Source organism: Numenius arquata, chromosome Z (genome assembly GCF_964106895.1).
Source record: "Numenius arquata chromosome Z, bNumArq3.hap1.1, whole genome shotgun sequence".
In the NCBI taxonomy this organism is placed as follows: Eukaryota; Metazoa; Chordata; class Aves; order Charadriiformes; family Scolopacidae; genus Numenius; species Numenius arquata.
This window is the reverse complement of record NC_133616.1, coordinates 25,234,659-25,250,993: the sequence shown is the minus strand read 5'-3', so window position 1 is coordinate 25,250,993 and position 16,335 is coordinate 25,234,659. Positions and strand designations below refer to the sequence as shown.

Genomic DNA, 16,335 nt, shown 5'->3' with positions numbered 1-16,335 from the left:
ACCTCTCTAAAAAATTAATTTACTTTGCCTGATATTCCACTTTTTTCCATTGTTGTACCAGAACTGTGAGCTCTTTGGTTTTATTTTTCCTTGTGAGTCCAGGATACCCTGGATGAGCTGAAGCTCGTAACTGGAGGAACACTTGCCCAAGTGGGGAACCTGCAGGATTGTTTTCTTCAACAAATTGAACCTATTCCTCAGTATGCTGGTAAGGACTGCAACTAGGAATTAAAATTGTTCCTTAGGATACCAGTGCAAAAAAGATAATGTTATGAATATTAAAAATGTGGAGAAGATCTATAGACAAGTAATAATAATTGTTTGACTGAATTTACAGCCATGATAACTTCCTGTAAATGTTTTAGAAATAGATCAGTTTGAAGATAAAACAGTCACTCCTGCTGGTGATAAAGCAATAAGCTGTTGTCCTAGAGAAGGAGGAGTCTGTGGTGATTAAAAGAGGCTTTTTAGTGTACTTTGGAAGACAAACTTCTGTGATTGTGATCTGTTTGTGTCAGCTTAGTAATATTTTAAGTATTCCTGTTGTAGACAGGAAGTAGTCCTAGATGTGATACACTGCTACTAGCTTTATGAAAATAGGTAGATGGATAGGGTACCAAGACCTATCGTTGTACTTATCCTCATGGCCGGTATTCACATTTTGTTGATCACTGGAGTATTCGGAGAGAGGAGGGACAAGGCACAAAGAAGGACACGGGAGGCTGCAGAGCATGTTGGAGCTACAGCTACAGAGGCTGAGGGTCTGCATAGGAAAAGCCATTGCAAGCCAGCCACTAGTCCTGCTGCAAGTTAGCCAAGGCTTTTGTCACCTGCTGGATGGGAAATCTGCTCCAAAACCAGTTCATTTTCTGCCTGTGCTAAGCATTGTGGAGACAGAGTGGGGAACAGGGAGGAAAGAAAGGAGCTGAGGTTACTGGGATTCCCACACATCTCCAGGGGTGGGGTGCAGTCACCTGTGATGGGTGAGGGTGCTCTCTAGCATGTCAACACAGCAAACCTGGGCTAGACTGACACATCTGTACCCCTTCTTAGTCCCTGTCGATCTGCCTTTCTGCTGCAGGTGTGAGGGGAAAAAAATGGGTTCAAACTGTGCATGCTGTATGTTAATATTATTGGGGGAAGGGAAGTGAGTATAAGATTTGAAATAGGATCCATGAGAAGTTGTTTCTCTCACACCCTTTCCTGTCCCTCCGTCAAACCCAGACCTACAGCATTGCTAGTTTTGATTAGAATAGAGACAAGATACACAAATTTTTTATGAGAGCATCCTGGGTACATGAATGCAGGCATCAGTGGTGTGCAGTGATAACAGTCTGTTTTGCCTTTTAGCTAGGTGAATTCTCAGTGGAATCCTTTAAGTGGAATTAGTATCATGTTAATAATAAAAAAACAACTCACATGAACATATTCAAAGCCTACATAGTAAAATCCACCAAAGGAAAAGGTGCAAATGTTCCAACAGCAATATTAACTCAGCTGCCTTGCACTTTATATATGCTTCACGATGGCCTTTTAGAGGAGCAATATATCAGGTAACCACACTTTTGCCTTTAGCCAGACAAAGATGGAATGCAAATGTTTAGCTGTATAGGGGTGTGAGACCTATGTATCTAGGTAAAAGCATGTGCTTTCATATTAATTAGAAAATCCTTGGGAGAGCTTTAGGCCTAAATAACTGTACATGGCTTTGACTGTGTGCCTGGTCATTGCTCACTGCTGTGGCAGCAGCATTCCCTCTGTGTTCGGTCTGTGAGGCTGAGACATCTAAGCAGTGTAGATGAGAATATGATGGTCAGGCAGAAGTTGAACATGTGCATTTGGAGCTTACTGTATGGGTAGGAAAATAGTGGAAGGTGCACTGGGTTTGGTAGATCAGATTAGTATGCTGCATGTAAGAATTAACACAAAATCATACAGGTCAGAAGGGATCTTTGGAGGTCATCTAGTTCCTGTAGGGTACCTGAACCTGGTGTAGTTTAAAAAAAAAAAAAAGCTACGTTGTGCTAGACCAAAGGTTCTCTTAACCTAGCTACTGTTAGAGACAGCATGCCAGTACAGACCCAAGGGCAAGAGTGGAGTTATGGTGTGGTTTTCCCTAAATACTTTACTGTTCTCCAGCAGGTCATGGTGTACAGAGCTCTTTACTTGGAGGTGGAATTTTCATGTTTTGTTCTCAATATGTGTTTCCTTCGATTAATCCGTCCAGTCAGTTTTGAATGCATGACTGAGAATGTCTCCTGGCAAGAAATCCATCATATGTCTGAGTAGATATCTCCTTCTGTTTACTTTGAACCTGCCTCTTCATAATTCCACATGCAACTTGTATATGCAGCTTCCTTGGTGGAGAATTATAGGCTGCCAGGAAACTGTTTTCTTGTCAACTATCATCCATACTTTAATCATGGCTGGATCTCTGGACAAGTAACCACAATCTCTCTGAATGACGCTTGAGGACTCTGACTTTGCTGGATGGGGGAAAGTGGGGTGCTTAAGCCAGTATTGCTCCCAAGAGAGCTAGAAGAAGTATCTATGAGGCCTTTCATGGTGACCTGCAGTTACACAAGCTAGTGTTTCTGCTTTGCCCTGCCTGGGCCAATTAGCTGTGCAGTGAAGCTGGTTGCCTGCTCTAAATCTAAGGACCTGAGCTGGAACAGGTTGTCTAAGGAAGTTGTGGATGCCCCATCATTGGAAGTGTTCAAAGTCAGGTTTGACAGGGCTTTGAGCAACCTGACCTAGTGAAAGATGTTCCTGCCATGGCAACGGGCTTGGACTAGATGATCTTCAAAGGTCTCTTCCAACTCAAACCATGCTGATTCCATACTGCAAGATCCTGGGAACAGAAAGACAGGGTAGCTCCCTGATATGACCTCAGGCTTACAGAGAATAAGCGCGTCAAGTGACATCAGTGCCCCATTGGACAATAATTCTTGAGATCTGTTTCTGAATTTAATTACTGCTGTGAAAGCCATTCTGTTGCTCAGGTTGTTACTGACTCAGAGTATAGGCCTAGGCACTAGCTGAACTGGGGAGATGCCTAAGTAGGTGGGGTGCAGATGAGACTAACCACATGGTAGGACCAGATAACTCTATAGCTTCAGGCTGTACCTTTTGCTTACTATGCTCCCTCCTGGGAAAAGTCACCCCACAATATACTGTGGACCAACAGCCCCCTGAAAAGCCTCTCTGAGTTCTTACCACAGATCCCCAGTCACTCTGCTGCAGGTGGGGCCTACCATAGGACTTGGCTTTAAATAGAAGAGGAAAAGAAAAAAGAACAACTACAGGAAGCCATCTGTTTAAGCTCTGCTGTTTAAATTTGCAAACAAGATGTGTAGTTCATAGCAGTTTAAGCTGTTTAGTCCACCTTAAAGTTTCACAGTCTGCAAAACTTAACTGTACAGAATAGATCTGGTTTTGATTTAGATGCCAGCCAACAAACAGCATCTGAAATCTTCAGAATTTTTTGCAGATCTCAACCAATAATGCCTAAACCATTCTTTGTTTAAAAAACCCAAGCAAAACAAGAACAGATGCCAGCATCTGTCCCATCAGCCTGCATGCCAAGTTCCACTATGGGATTCTGAAATACCCATGATACTAAGTCCCGTTGCCTCCTTTTTCCAAATAAAAATAAGACAAGGTTGGGACTAGAACAGAGACAGGTTCTGGAACAGGTGGTTCCCAAGTCTTTAAACTTGTTTGGTGTTTTGATGAGAATATCTGAAATGAAGAAAACGTAGTATATGAGGAGTGGGATGATTCCCACTAGAATGTTTGGAAACAGTTAGACATGCTTTGAAGTACAAAACAATGAGGTAAACATTAAGAAAAGCATTTTTCATATAAGCTTTCAATACTTGCAAAAGTAACACATGAATAAACCTCCCTGAAGCCACTGGGCACAATATCAAAATATCCTGCCTGCTTAGAACATAAAAGAGCATATATTTGTGAAATTTGTTTTGACATACAGACTTAGACAAGTAAACAAATAGCTGCTGGAGAGCTACAAACTCAGAAGTGAGCTACAAACAGAAACTACTATGACCTACTGTGCAAGACAGGCTGTCTGCTTCTCCTCTGTCAATAGGTCAAAACTAATGTTTCATTTAACAGATAAAGAGCATCATGTGAAGATCTTGGGTCAGTTCTGGTCCTTCCCTATGGCTCATTACAGATGTAACTTTTGGTCTTCTCTTAGAGGTCTTTAATTTGTTGCTTGGTATAGAGAACTGGCTTTGGTGTGAGTTCATAGAATGTTGAATAGATGTTTTGCGAGTCCATACAAATTCTGCACCCCTAGAAGCATATACAGCCATGAAACTTGTGTGCAGCTGCCTTTTGGAAGAAAAGCCAAATGACTATGGTGGGTATTAAAAGCACTGTTTTGGTCAGAGCAGGCCATCTTGATGCATGGTCGGAGCTGCACAGTGAGCTTGCTTAGAAAGCTGGGTAGCTTCACTTTGAAAAGTGTGCAGAAATCAGTTGTGGTGACATGGAATAAACTTATGGAGGGTGACTTCCCACTGTATGCACAGATACTTCATATCCCTGCCTTTCCCTCCTGTCCCAAATGGTTTATCACAAAATCCAGTCTTAAAATCCTAAGGTTTCACTTAGGGTTGCTGGTCTCAGGCTTGGGGGGAAGCAGTAATGCTGGCAGCATTAGTTGTCAGTGTTGTTAGGCCTAACTAGAGAACCTTGACGCTGAAATAATGGTAGAAAAATCACACTCTCTGTGGAGGGGTTTCTGCTTTGCATTTTTCTGTGGTATATGGTGGAGTTCAGTTCAGGAAAGCCTTGAGTTCACGCAAGCTACTCTATAAAAATTTGGAGCTAGGTACTGTGTTTGCTGTAAGGATTCCTACAGAGCTTAAGTAGCAGTAATGTCTGTCTTCCTCAGCTCTTCACTGTGTTTCCATCTTGTAGCTCAGAAAACACTATGACAAATTAAGGAAAGTTATGTGCATTGTACAGTCTTTTTCATTTCTGTTTCCCTGCAGGTGATTTTAATAGGCAGCTGATGGGTCAGATGATGCAGATGAACCAAATACTTGGAGATGTGAAAGACCTTCTCAGACAACAGGTACTGTATAAAGACTTCAGCATGAAGTATCCCGAATTTGCCACTTTTGATAGAGTCAGTGCAGAATTCACATAAGCAATAAATTCCTGTGTAGAGTTCATTGCCTCAGAGGCATGACACAGTGGAGAAGAAATAACCGTATAGGTCCTGTTACCCTGTGCTCGCTCTGGAGGGTTGAATGTGGGAGTGTAGGGGACTTGCTTATTCCGATCCAGAAAATCTAGTGCCTTTAGTGGAGAGGAACTAGAGTAGCCACCCTAGCCCACTGTGATAGAGGTAGGTCTGTTACACAGGACTGAAATTGCATTTGTCCCACTTGCTGGTGGGTGTCAGAATGGGAATTGCTGGTGGCGCATGCTTTTAGTTAAGCATGTCATTCTTAAAGATGCTGTTGTTGAAGGCTGAACTGAAGTACAACACTATCACTGTCCTTAATTTTATGGAGTACAAAGCGGATCTCATTTCAAGATAGGGTACCTAAGTTACGTGGTTTGAGTGGCATCTTGGGGGGAAAAATGATAATGGTTTTTCTGGCATCCAGGTGCAAACTGGACCTGTCTGTATCCAAATAATGTTTATTTTCTATAACCTTAAGGTCAAAGAAACAACTTTTCTGAGAAATACCATAGCTGAGTGCCAAGCATGTGGTAAGTATTCCTGTTATTGCTTGTAAAAGGCAGCCAGATGAGATGTATAGTTGTTTTAAAACTAATATTGATTGCATCAGCTTTATGTGGCTTCTAGGAAGTACTTTTAGAAAAAAATATTGTGTCCGAAGTTCTAGATGTATTGGATACAAATTTAAAATAGATTTTCATTAGAGAGAAAGCTTTCAGTTTCCATAGACCTGACAATCACCTACTGGAGGATAAAACCCTGCTAAACCAAGCAGTACCACTCATTCTGTACTGTCAGTTCTCTCTCTGTCACAAATCTGTGCCACATGTTCCTCGGGAGAGGGACATTGCCTGCCAGATGTCTCATGAGCAATCTTAGTAGAAGTACAAGGCAGGAATCATGTTCTGCTCTAGCTGGTATTGTCAGTCTGAGGAAGATCCTGTGCAGTCAACCTGAAAGCTGCCTGGTTCCGAGTAGGCATCATTCGGTTAACAGCAGTAGGACCCAAAATGTAGTCTCCATCTTTTCCCTAAATGAAAGAAATAAGTGGTCTTTCCCAAACGCCACTGCATGGCCCTCCTACACGACTGACAGTCAGGACACGCATGCACTCAGTATAAAACCTTAAACTCATCAGGCCTTCCAGTTGATTTCTTCTCCCAGTCTGTTTCAGCCTCATCAAAACTCAAGTTGAGCTCCAGCCAGGTTAACCTTTATTTGTAAGTGCCAAAGGAAAAGCCTTTAAATCCTGCAGTACTAAGGTTCATCACCTGCCAGAGTCTTGGAAAACCTTGCTTTTCCTCAGGGCTGGTCTCTGTGCGCCTAAGCCAGTGTACCTGCATATCCTGCTGCGTGTTTGTGGGCTGCCAGCTGCTGCTTCTTTATACCCCTTATTTGTAGACTGGCAGATAGGCTCTTGTGAAACCATGGCACTGTTTTTCTAACAAAGTGTTAGTTAGACTAACACTAACAGGTAGTGTTGCTGTTTTAGCCAAAGAAATGTCTTGTACCATCATGCTTGACTCCCTTGGGCCATCTGAGGTCACTGGCTCTCAGAGCCTCTTCCCTTGGCCAGCAGCAGATCTATGCTGGGACTAGCCTCGCAGGAGGGCTCCCATATGTAGCCAGGAGAAGCACATGGGCCTAACAAAATAGCCTTAATTTCCCCTGTCTGGGGACACAGCAAGCTGCTGGGCCGTTCCCAGCGTGAAGTCCCTTCAGCCACAGCACAGCTGGTAGCAGCGCAGTGCAGAAACACGAAGCCCCTGCTGCGCAGCCTCTTGGGGGTCTCTTCAGAGCGCTTGCCAGCTGAAAGCCATGATGGATGTTTCTTTCACTTGCTGAAACTGTTGTTCTTTTTGCATTAAAGGTTTGGGAACTGTGAATTTTCCGACTCAGCTGCCTAGGCGCAGTAAACCCAAATGCGAAGTTAATTCCTGCTTCAGGGGAGTCAGGTGTGTGGAGACAGCAGAGGGATTTCAGTGCGGCCCCTGCCCTGAAGGGCTGACGGGAAATGGAGTTACCTGCTCAGATATTGATGAGGTAAAATAGTGACTTTCATTGAATTGAGAAAAGGAAAAAAAAAAAAAAAAAGGCACTAAAAAGCAACTGTTTTATGCATACCAATGGGTTGCTGATGCTTGCTGTCTTCAGCATTTGCTGACTGCTTGCAAAGTGAATATTAATTCATTCTGAGTTGATTCTGCCTCCCTGTTTTGCTGTTGCTGCAACTTTATGAAGATTGTATGTGTGAAAACTTGAAATACCCTGGTGAGTTGAGAAGTCACTTAAAGGAGTTCAATGTTTGGAAAAAAACCAAAATAAAACCAAAACCAGCCAAAAGAAGCTTTTGATGTAGTTGTTTCTATTCCCCAAGAAGATGCAGTAGCTTCTGTTACAGGCAGAACTGCAGAAGCACTTCTTGTCAGTATGGGCTTTGTTTCTTTAAACTGTAGTGCTCCTGAACCGGCCTTGGAGACCAAAGTCTTCTCTTCAACCCAAACTGCAAGCCATACTTTTGGCCTTACCTTTAAAGTCTATCAAAGAAAAGAAACATTTGTTGTTATTGTTCCTTCTGCTGCTTGTGGTGAAAGCTGGTAATGTTGACTTAAATCTATTTTTTTCTTGTGGTATGTGTTAGAAATTCAGAGCTTGCTTGTATTGAGGACTGAGTTAATAAATTTACAATATCTTAAACAATTAAAACCTGTGTTAATTGGAATGTGACACTTAGTCAGAACACAAACAACAAAACCACTTAGAGCTTCACTGCATTTTTTCTGTGTGATTATTTTTGCCATTACTCTCTAGTGATTTTTGTGGAAAAGCACCTGGATGTAGTAGACCAAGGAACCAAGAGAATTAGGTCTTTAACTGTGCTTATGGATAACGCAGTACTACCAATGTACCTGCCTAGTGATGTAAAACAGCAAAAGCAATTCCTTTTTTTTCCCTCCTTAGCCAACAAGAGATGTGCTTTGACTGCTCTTTTGGTTTACTCCCTCCTGTAGGCCATTAGCAGAGAGGATGCAATGTGCCCAATTTGTGTCTGTCTGTGAAAAACACTGGGAAGAGAAAGTGGGTTGAGTGTGGTGGTTTCGTGAGTTGTAGGCGATGTCTTTTGTTTTGCCTCACATGGTGTGGACTGTGTCTGCTGCAACAGAAGGTGCAAGAAATGGAGATGAAGCTCTAAAATGTGAATGCAAGAGGTGAAGCTGAGACAGCTGTGGTGTGAGTTTCGTGCCACAGACAACTGTGGTGAGAGACGCAAGCCAATCCTAGGTGGAGCCCTCCAGTACAGATGGGTTCCACCTCCTGAGCCATACCCAGACTGAGGCAAAGTGTGGCAATAATCTCCTCCCTGCCGTTGGGAGGGTTGGAGCAACTCTACCCATAGCAGCAGTGGTGGGAAAGCAAATCAAGACTGCTCTGTAGCGGCCCATAATTAATGTGGTTTTCTGTGAGCAATCAGGCTCTGCCAGTGGAGATTCACGTGCCTTCATGTTCCTGCCACTGCTCCACATGGCAGACCTGATCTTGTATTAGAAACAGCGAGGAGATTTTGCCAAAATGGTGTCACAGAGGTGCAGTCTTGCTTGTGTGAGGTCTTTGTGTAAACACTGCTACTAAAATGCCACCTAGTCTGGTGCGGTTTGGTTCACCGATAAATATCACCTTTAACAGATGGATTTTCACTTATGGTTGTGCAGGGGGGAAAAGGAGATAATAAATGGCAATAGCTTTTCATTGTCTAATAAGAGGGGATGTGTCATATTATCTGTTTTCCTGAGTTGGCTAAGACTAAGAAGGAAAGTAATTTTTTTTTCAAAAGCTCTTTAGGAATCTGTTCTGGGAGAGCACCTTTCTACTGAGTAAACTATTTCTGTACTTCCTAATTACTGGCGTTTAAAAAGAAGTTCATGTACAAATTCTGATAAAGACAAATCTGGAAGCTTCCTCACTAAGAGGTGCCATTGTCTTTTCTGAGGCGGTTAGCATCTCTGCAATATGCTTGCTCCTTTATTCGTTACCAGTTTGAAGACATTACGTTCATATGCTGATGCCCTGTACCTTGGGAACTGCAGCTCTGTTCTGTCTACAGTGTACTTTGAGTGCCCTCTGCTGCCTACAGTAAAAAATCCACAGCAGATAAGGAGCAGAAAATGTCTGTCTGAGGTTTTACATTTTCCTTAGGCTAGTTGTGGGCCTACTTCTAACAAATCTCTCCATCAAACATGTTTTGATATTAAACATACCTTTTCTTTCTCCCTTGTGTGCGTGTTTGGTTACAAGTGGTATGTTTGTTTTAGGTGGGTATCTTCTGCCTTGTTCGCCCTCCATCTTGCAGATGTTTTGTTAGCGATGGAGGCGTGGGGGAAAAGGCATATTTTTAAAACTTTTTCTTTCTCATGTTTCTTATATACTGTTGTCTTTGACCCATATGCAGCATGATGGGATGTTGACGTTTTCAGTACTCTCACAAATATTAGCTAGCAGCTAGTGTTGGTGTTGGAGGGGCAGCAAACCGGGATGTTGTTCTCAAACTGGCGCCCACCAGGCCAGTGAAATGGGTCACAGCCATTCTGTAAAACCACATGAGGTAATGAAGCCAATGGTGCCTTCCGGCCAAGGGTGATGCTGTGGGCGTGTGGTATCTTTGGAGAAGTGCTGAGGGTTCTTTGTGGGCCTCTGGTCTAGAAACGTGTGGGTGCCACTGACACATCACTGCTTATCTTTAGGTCACTTCTGACTATGAGCTTTGCCCAAATTTAAATGAGGGGAAATGCTGCTGCCACTTCTGTGTGTACAAAACACAATTGCAGGACCATTCTGTGGGCTGGAGTTAGGCGGCTCTTCTGATACTGTGGTCTGGACCCTTCCAGGGGGCTCTCAGCCTCCGAGGGAGCGAAACCTGCCCAGCAAAAGGAAGGACTGGGCATCAACTACAGTCTATAGGGGAAGATGCAAATGTTAACTTGAATTGCTGAGATAGCTGAAGACCTACTGGAGTCAGAAATACCTGCAGAGCCTGTTTCCTCTGTAAGCCAGCTCTGAACAGAAGACATACAGACACTGCATGTAGCACTGCCTTTGACTGAGACATCTGTCCACATAGTTGGAGCCTTTTCTCATTCTGGAGAATGTTCCTGAAGCACGAACGTGTGCTCGGTTCATTTTTTTTTCTTTGCAGTGTCGTTACAACCCTTGCTTCCCTGGAGTGCGATGTGTGAACACTGCTCCAGGTTTCCGATGTGAGGCCTGTCCCCCAGGATATACAGGACAAACCGTGCAAGGGATAGGACTCAGCTATGCCAAGAGCAATAAGCAGGTAAGTGACGGCTTCCCTGCAGCAACTGCCATTGCAAGATGTTGGTTTATATCAATGCGTCTGTATCGTATTTTAGTTATATGTCAGTCATTCCATAATTGCCGTGTGCAGTTAGGCAGAGCTCAGGGTGCTTCAATTAGAAGATCTGAGTTGGGTTTGCTTGTCTTTAATGGGAGCATTAAGAGTCTAAGACTCAGGATGAGTATGGAGACAAGAAAAAATACTGTTGTCTTCATAGGTATCTCTGATCAGTTTTAAACGGGGCTCTGTTGATTTTTGTAAACTGGCTTTGAACTAGGAGAAGCATGATAGAAAAGGCTTATTTTACTGTAATTTTTTGCATGTTCCTGTAGCATCCTACAAGGGCAACATAGTTCTTGTCTTAAATCTTGTGGACAAACCAGAAGCCCATACTAAGATTGAATTTTTCTGTATCACACTGTCTCTTTGGGGTTGATATGTGTCTGGAGATCCATTGGAAAAGTAGCCTATAGGTATGTCTGCACCATTCTGAGAGCAATTTCAGGAGAGGCTATGGCTCTTTTCTAGACTTAAACTTTGGTGGCTTTTCTTCAGACTTGGATCTCTAATTGACATTGTTTTTATTACATGTTAATTTGTGTTATTGCTAGGTCTGCTTAGATATTGACGAATGTCAGAATGGTGGACTTGGACTCTGCGTTCCAAATTCCCATTGCATAAACACTTTGGTAAGGACCTTTTAATTTGTGGCTTTAAAAAAAAAGAAAAAGATTGTTTTAAAATTCTGTGAGGCTAGGATTTGATTTGTGGCTCTGACTGAAGAGCAGAACAATATAATTTGTTTGTTGGCTTCATCTAAACCAAAGAAACCTTTCCTCTTTCCCTGAATAATGCTAAAAAATATAATCAATACTTGCTTTGTGATTAACATGACTATCTGAGCTGTATATTACTTTCCCTGAGGAATGGCAGGAACTCTTCTCTCCACACCATCTGGTTACGTTTGTTCATGGGTATGTTATTGTGAGGAACCTGCTTTGAAAGATTAAACCTTTGCTTCCCCTCTTTTCCCACATGGGAACTGCTGCAGCAAGCTGTTCCCTGGGTACTACTCTTCTTATAGGTGTAATGCCTTCACTTCATAAGGGTATTTATATATTATCAGATGTCCTTCTCAATAAGTACAGCAAGGAGAGCTGCAGCTGGGACAAACGCTTTTAATACTGACACCCCTGGGTCCTTTTCTGCCAGGCAGCTCTCCAGCCACTCTTCCCAAGCCTGTAGCGCTGCATGGGGTTGTTGTGACCCAAGTGCAGGACCCGGCACTTGCCCTTGTTGAACCTCATCCCATTGGCCTTGGCCCGTTGATCCAGCCTGTCCAGATCCCTCTGTAGAGCCTGCCAATCCTCAAGCAGATCAACACTCCCGCCCAACTTGGTGTGATCTTGCAAACTTACTGAGGGTGCACTTGATCCCCTCATCCGGATCATTGATAAAGTTACTAAACAGAACCAGCCCCAATACTGAGCCCTGGGGAACACCACTTGTGACTGGCCACCAACTGGATTTAACTCTATTCACCACAACTCAGCCTCCCAACCAGTTTTTTACCCAGCAAGTAGAATGCCCGTCCAAGCCAAGAGCAGCCAGTTTCTCCAGGAGAATACTGTGAGAAACAGTGTCAAAGGCTTTACTAAAATTCAGGTAAACAAGACTTACAGCCTTTCACTCATCCACTAAGTGGGTCATCTTGTCATAGAAAGAGATCAGGTTGGGCAAGCAGGCCCTGTCTTTCTTCACCTGTTTGTCCTATATGTGCCACTTATTCCACAGTCAAATACTGTTCTGCTATAGCTAGCTATACAGAGCAGGCTTTCTCCGTAGCAAGAAAAGTGTTAAAAGTATCCTGCAGATGTAAAAATAGTCCTTTTTGTAGCTAGATTATTGTTGAGGCTAGCAGTAGTGTTCAAAGAGGTATGCTTTCCTTGTGAATAATCTTGTTTTTCTAGGACTGCTTTCACTGTTCGATATGTTTCTATCTTTTTTTTTTCCTTTCCTTTTTTTTTTTGTTTAATACCTAGAATACTTCTGTCACATGTTGTATCCTATTGCATGACTAGACATGACTAGTCCTCTTCAGGAGGCCATCAGGCGCTGTTTGCAGAGGGCAACAAGTGGCCTGCCATCTGTCAAAACAGAGCAGTGTGCGTTTTTTACTCCTGTCTCCCTTTAGAAACAGTTTGTTCTGGAAGTGCTGCCTTAAAGGTTATTTTAATGCATGCCAGGGCTTGATCTAGGACAGAATATACTGAGCAAATTTAGCAGACTCCAGAAGATATTACTCTGGCATCCGTTAGGAGACAGTGCACAGGCCTGTATGTTTTATATAGGCCATACCAGTTACGTGGCCCAGTGATTATTTTACTTTTCAATCATCTGTGTATCTTCATCTTCAGCCTGAAAGTATGCAGACAGCACAGAGTTAAATTTGGAATGAAGCTAGGAACAGAGGACAAAAATAATGCCCCATTGGGTAGTAAATGTATCTCTCTGTCATGGTGGACTGGGACGATCCTGACAGTTCCTCCAATAGGCTTTGCATGGGAAGATTGAAGTTTTGTGAAGCGCCTCAGTTTCACAAAGGGATGGATGCACAAGTTTTTCAGAGATTTGCCTGTTTCTGTTGCTTGACATGTAAAAATAGTTATTCTTTGTAAGGAAAAAATACTGTTTTCCATTAACTTTTATGTCATAAGTTGCAAATCTACAAGTATGTGAGATAGAGGAAAGAAAGCCACGTAAGACCCCATCTCATCAGCACTTATCCATTCATATCTCATGTAGTGATTGTCCCAGCACAAACTGAGATTCCTTGGCTTAGTTCCTTTGCGTTTGTTTACCCAAGAGTGGCACAACTATAAAATATATGTGTATGCATCTAGGTAAGCCACTGCGAAAGATTATGTGGATGTTCTTATTGCAATATAAATGAGGATGACTGTGTCTTCAACTCCTGAATTGTTTTATGAAGAACATCATTTAGCTCAAACTGGCTTAAAAGCATTTAAGTTAAAAAAAAAAAAAAATAGGGCGAAGACATGATGAACTTTCTTGTCTCTCTTTGATTAAAAGTTGTGCCCACTTGAGTTTATCTAAACTGATGGGTCTGCTTTACACTGAAATGAGAGCATCCAGTGTGGTTAAGCAGGTGCTGCTTAGTATTTTACACAAAGCTTTGTCTGCCTGGAAGCAGCTGAGAGTGATGCTGGCAGGGATAAGGCATCATGAAGAAGCTTTTGCTGCTACATGACTTTTGTCTGGCTTAACGAAAGACTGGTCTAAACAGGCAAGAGTTGAGCGTATTTTCCAGCATGTGCTGTGGAAACTGAACCTGCATTTCATGTAGAAAATAAAGTTTGCTCACAGTGCAAGAGGTCTCAATGGATGAAATACTACACTTGCACAGCACAAGCAGTGTGACATGAATGTTGCTCACGTGCTTGTTTTAATAGAAAAATGAGTCCTGTTAAAAGGCTGGCTAGTAACTTCTTGTTTTTTACAGGGATCTTACCACTGTGGCCAGTGCAAACCAGGATATACAGGAGACCAAGCCAGGGGATGCCAGGCTGAGAGGAGCTGCAGAAATCGAGCCCTCAATCCATGCAGCATCCATGCTCGTTGTATTGAGGAGAAGCGAGGAGAGGTGACATGTATTGTGAGTTCATAAAATCATGCATTTGTATAGTGAAAAATAGCCTTTTTTTAGGCTGGAAGTCAGAAAGTCTTTGTGGTCTTTATATAAAGTTGGGTGTTTTAACTAGATTGTGGCACACTGGCCCAGACCAGCTACGAAAATAATCAAACTGAGTCTGTCTTGCAATTGTTTCCTTCTTGCTTCTGTGTCTGTAAGACAGCCATTCTATTGTACCATATTTACTGTGTCTGTGTAATTAGATCTTTTGGGAATGGCTTTTATAGGCTTTCTACAGTCTCCTCAGAAAGTGCTGTCGAGTGTCACTCTACAGAAAACATCACAAGGGCAAATTCATCTCCTGGTGCTCAGCTACATAGCTGTGGGTAGGGATCCTCCCTACACAGCCAACGTGTCTGTACTTGCATACTGGTAGAGATGGTATTTTTCCAAGTGAGACCACAGATTCTAGGCACAGGTAGGCTTTACTGTGCTTCCCAGCCCTGGTAGCAGAGGAGCACCAAGTGGCATATGAACTTTTGTTGCAAGAGTCTAACTGAAGTGTATTACTTAGTTTTAACAGCTTGCAGGGGTATGCAAGAGGCTAATCCCGTGTCTTAAATTTGGATACAGTGCATGCTTCTGCTGGCACTTGCTTTATTCTCATTTTCAAGTACATCTGTTTCAAAGAAGAAGAATCTAGGATATTTTAAGCCTGTGCTGTAATGGGAAGATGCCTAGGTACTTGTGTTAGGCAAGTCCTCATTTTAAGGGGAGGCCAGAGTTTGGCATGCAGTTCTATGTCTGTATATTCAATGACAATACAAATAAGGCATTGGTTGAAGCAATCCAGATTTAATTGTCTAGGAGAAACTTGTGTACAGATGCACTTAATTTGCTGATGCAAACTTAGTAACTGTTAGCTCAGTTTTTTCTTAAAACTTGCTCTGGTTGCAGATATTTTCTAGAGATAGTGAACAAAACAGTCATCCCATCTAACCGTGGGCCCTTTGCTGAGATGCCAGCTGCATATTCTGCCTAGGTCCCCTCTTTTTTTTTTTTTTTTTTTCCATCTGCAGGTGAGGAACCAAAATTGATTCCTGACCAGCGTCTAAAAGAAATCTATAGCTCCCACTGAAATCATTAGGTGTTGCAGGCATACATTCCATTTAACACCAAGTCTTAGCTCTTTCTAGCTGTGTGTAGATATAGAGAGCTTGAAACAAGGATTTTCTTTCCACTTTGAGAGATGTTGAAGTATGCCTCATTGTACTTCAGTGTCTGTCCATGCCTTCTGTATGTTAGGGTTTTCAGGATGGATGTGGAGTTTCCATCTTGAATGTTGCTACAGTGGCTCGTTAACCTTTTGGTAGTACTACCATGGTGTTTCCTTGATAGTGTGGCATTGGCTGGGCTGGTGATGGTTATATTTGCGGAAAAGATGTTGACATTGATGGCTACCCTAATGAAGAACTCTTATGCTCTGCTGAAAACTGCAGAAAGGTAAGAAATTCTTTCTTAATCCTGTAATAATTCAGAGCATGAAAGGCTGAAGAGTGGAAGAAACATGACTACATGTATTAATCTTTTTGCAAGTTATCAAGTTCCTCTGGATAAATTGTATTTAATTTCATTAATTGATAAATTAAAACAATAATAGAAAAAGTCATTAAAATTGTGAAGACATCCAGTTTACCAATAGAAGACCAGACATGTCTCATTTTTTGCCTAGGACAATTGCAGATTTGTCCCAAACTCTGGACAGGAAGATGCTGATGGTGATGGGATTGGAGATGCTTGTGATGACGATGCAGATGGAGATGGCATTCCCAATGAGCAGGTGCTGTGTATAGATCAGGGTGCAGGGGTCTGTGCAAACAAAAGGGTTTCACTTTACTGCAATAGGCAGTGATTTTTGAAATCTGGCTTACTACTATTTGCCAGAGATTATCCCATACCCATCATTGTCTTTTATACAATAGTTGTTGTTATAAGATGTAAAAACCCCAGGCTGTCTCACCCAGCCTTAAATCCCGCAGTGTGTGCTCTACTGTTATATTTTAGCATTGAATTCTAGCGCTTTTTGTATACAGAACTTGTATTCTTCTG

General features: G+C 42.4%; 1 protein-coding gene across 2 annotated transcripts in view; it reads left to right on the top strand.

Moving 5' to 3' along the window:
• Positions 1-16,335, top strand: part of THBS4 (thrombospondin 4) — a 39,060-nt gene that overhangs the window by 10,464 nt on the left and 12,261 nt on the right. The window contains exons 4-12 of one of the 2 annotated variants that reach the window (XM_074166585.1): positions 103-208; positions 5,025-5,107; positions 5,703-5,754; positions 7,095-7,267; positions 10,416-10,553; positions 11,186-11,263; positions 14,098-14,250; positions 15,625-15,729; positions 15,959-16,066. In XM_074166585.1, coding sequence (XP_074022686.1) covers positions 103-208; positions 5,025-5,107; positions 5,703-5,754; positions 7,095-7,267; positions 10,416-10,553; positions 11,186-11,263; positions 14,098-14,250; positions 15,625-15,729; positions 15,959-16,066 — 996 coding nt within the window. Of the gene's footprint in view, positions 1-102; positions 209-3,060; positions 3,064-5,024; positions 5,108-5,702; positions 5,759-7,094; positions 7,268-10,415; positions 10,554-11,185; positions 11,264-14,097; positions 14,251-15,624; positions 15,730-15,958; positions 16,067-16,335 lie in introns of both variants that reach the window. The other variant, XM_074166586.1, reaches the window with a different exon arrangement.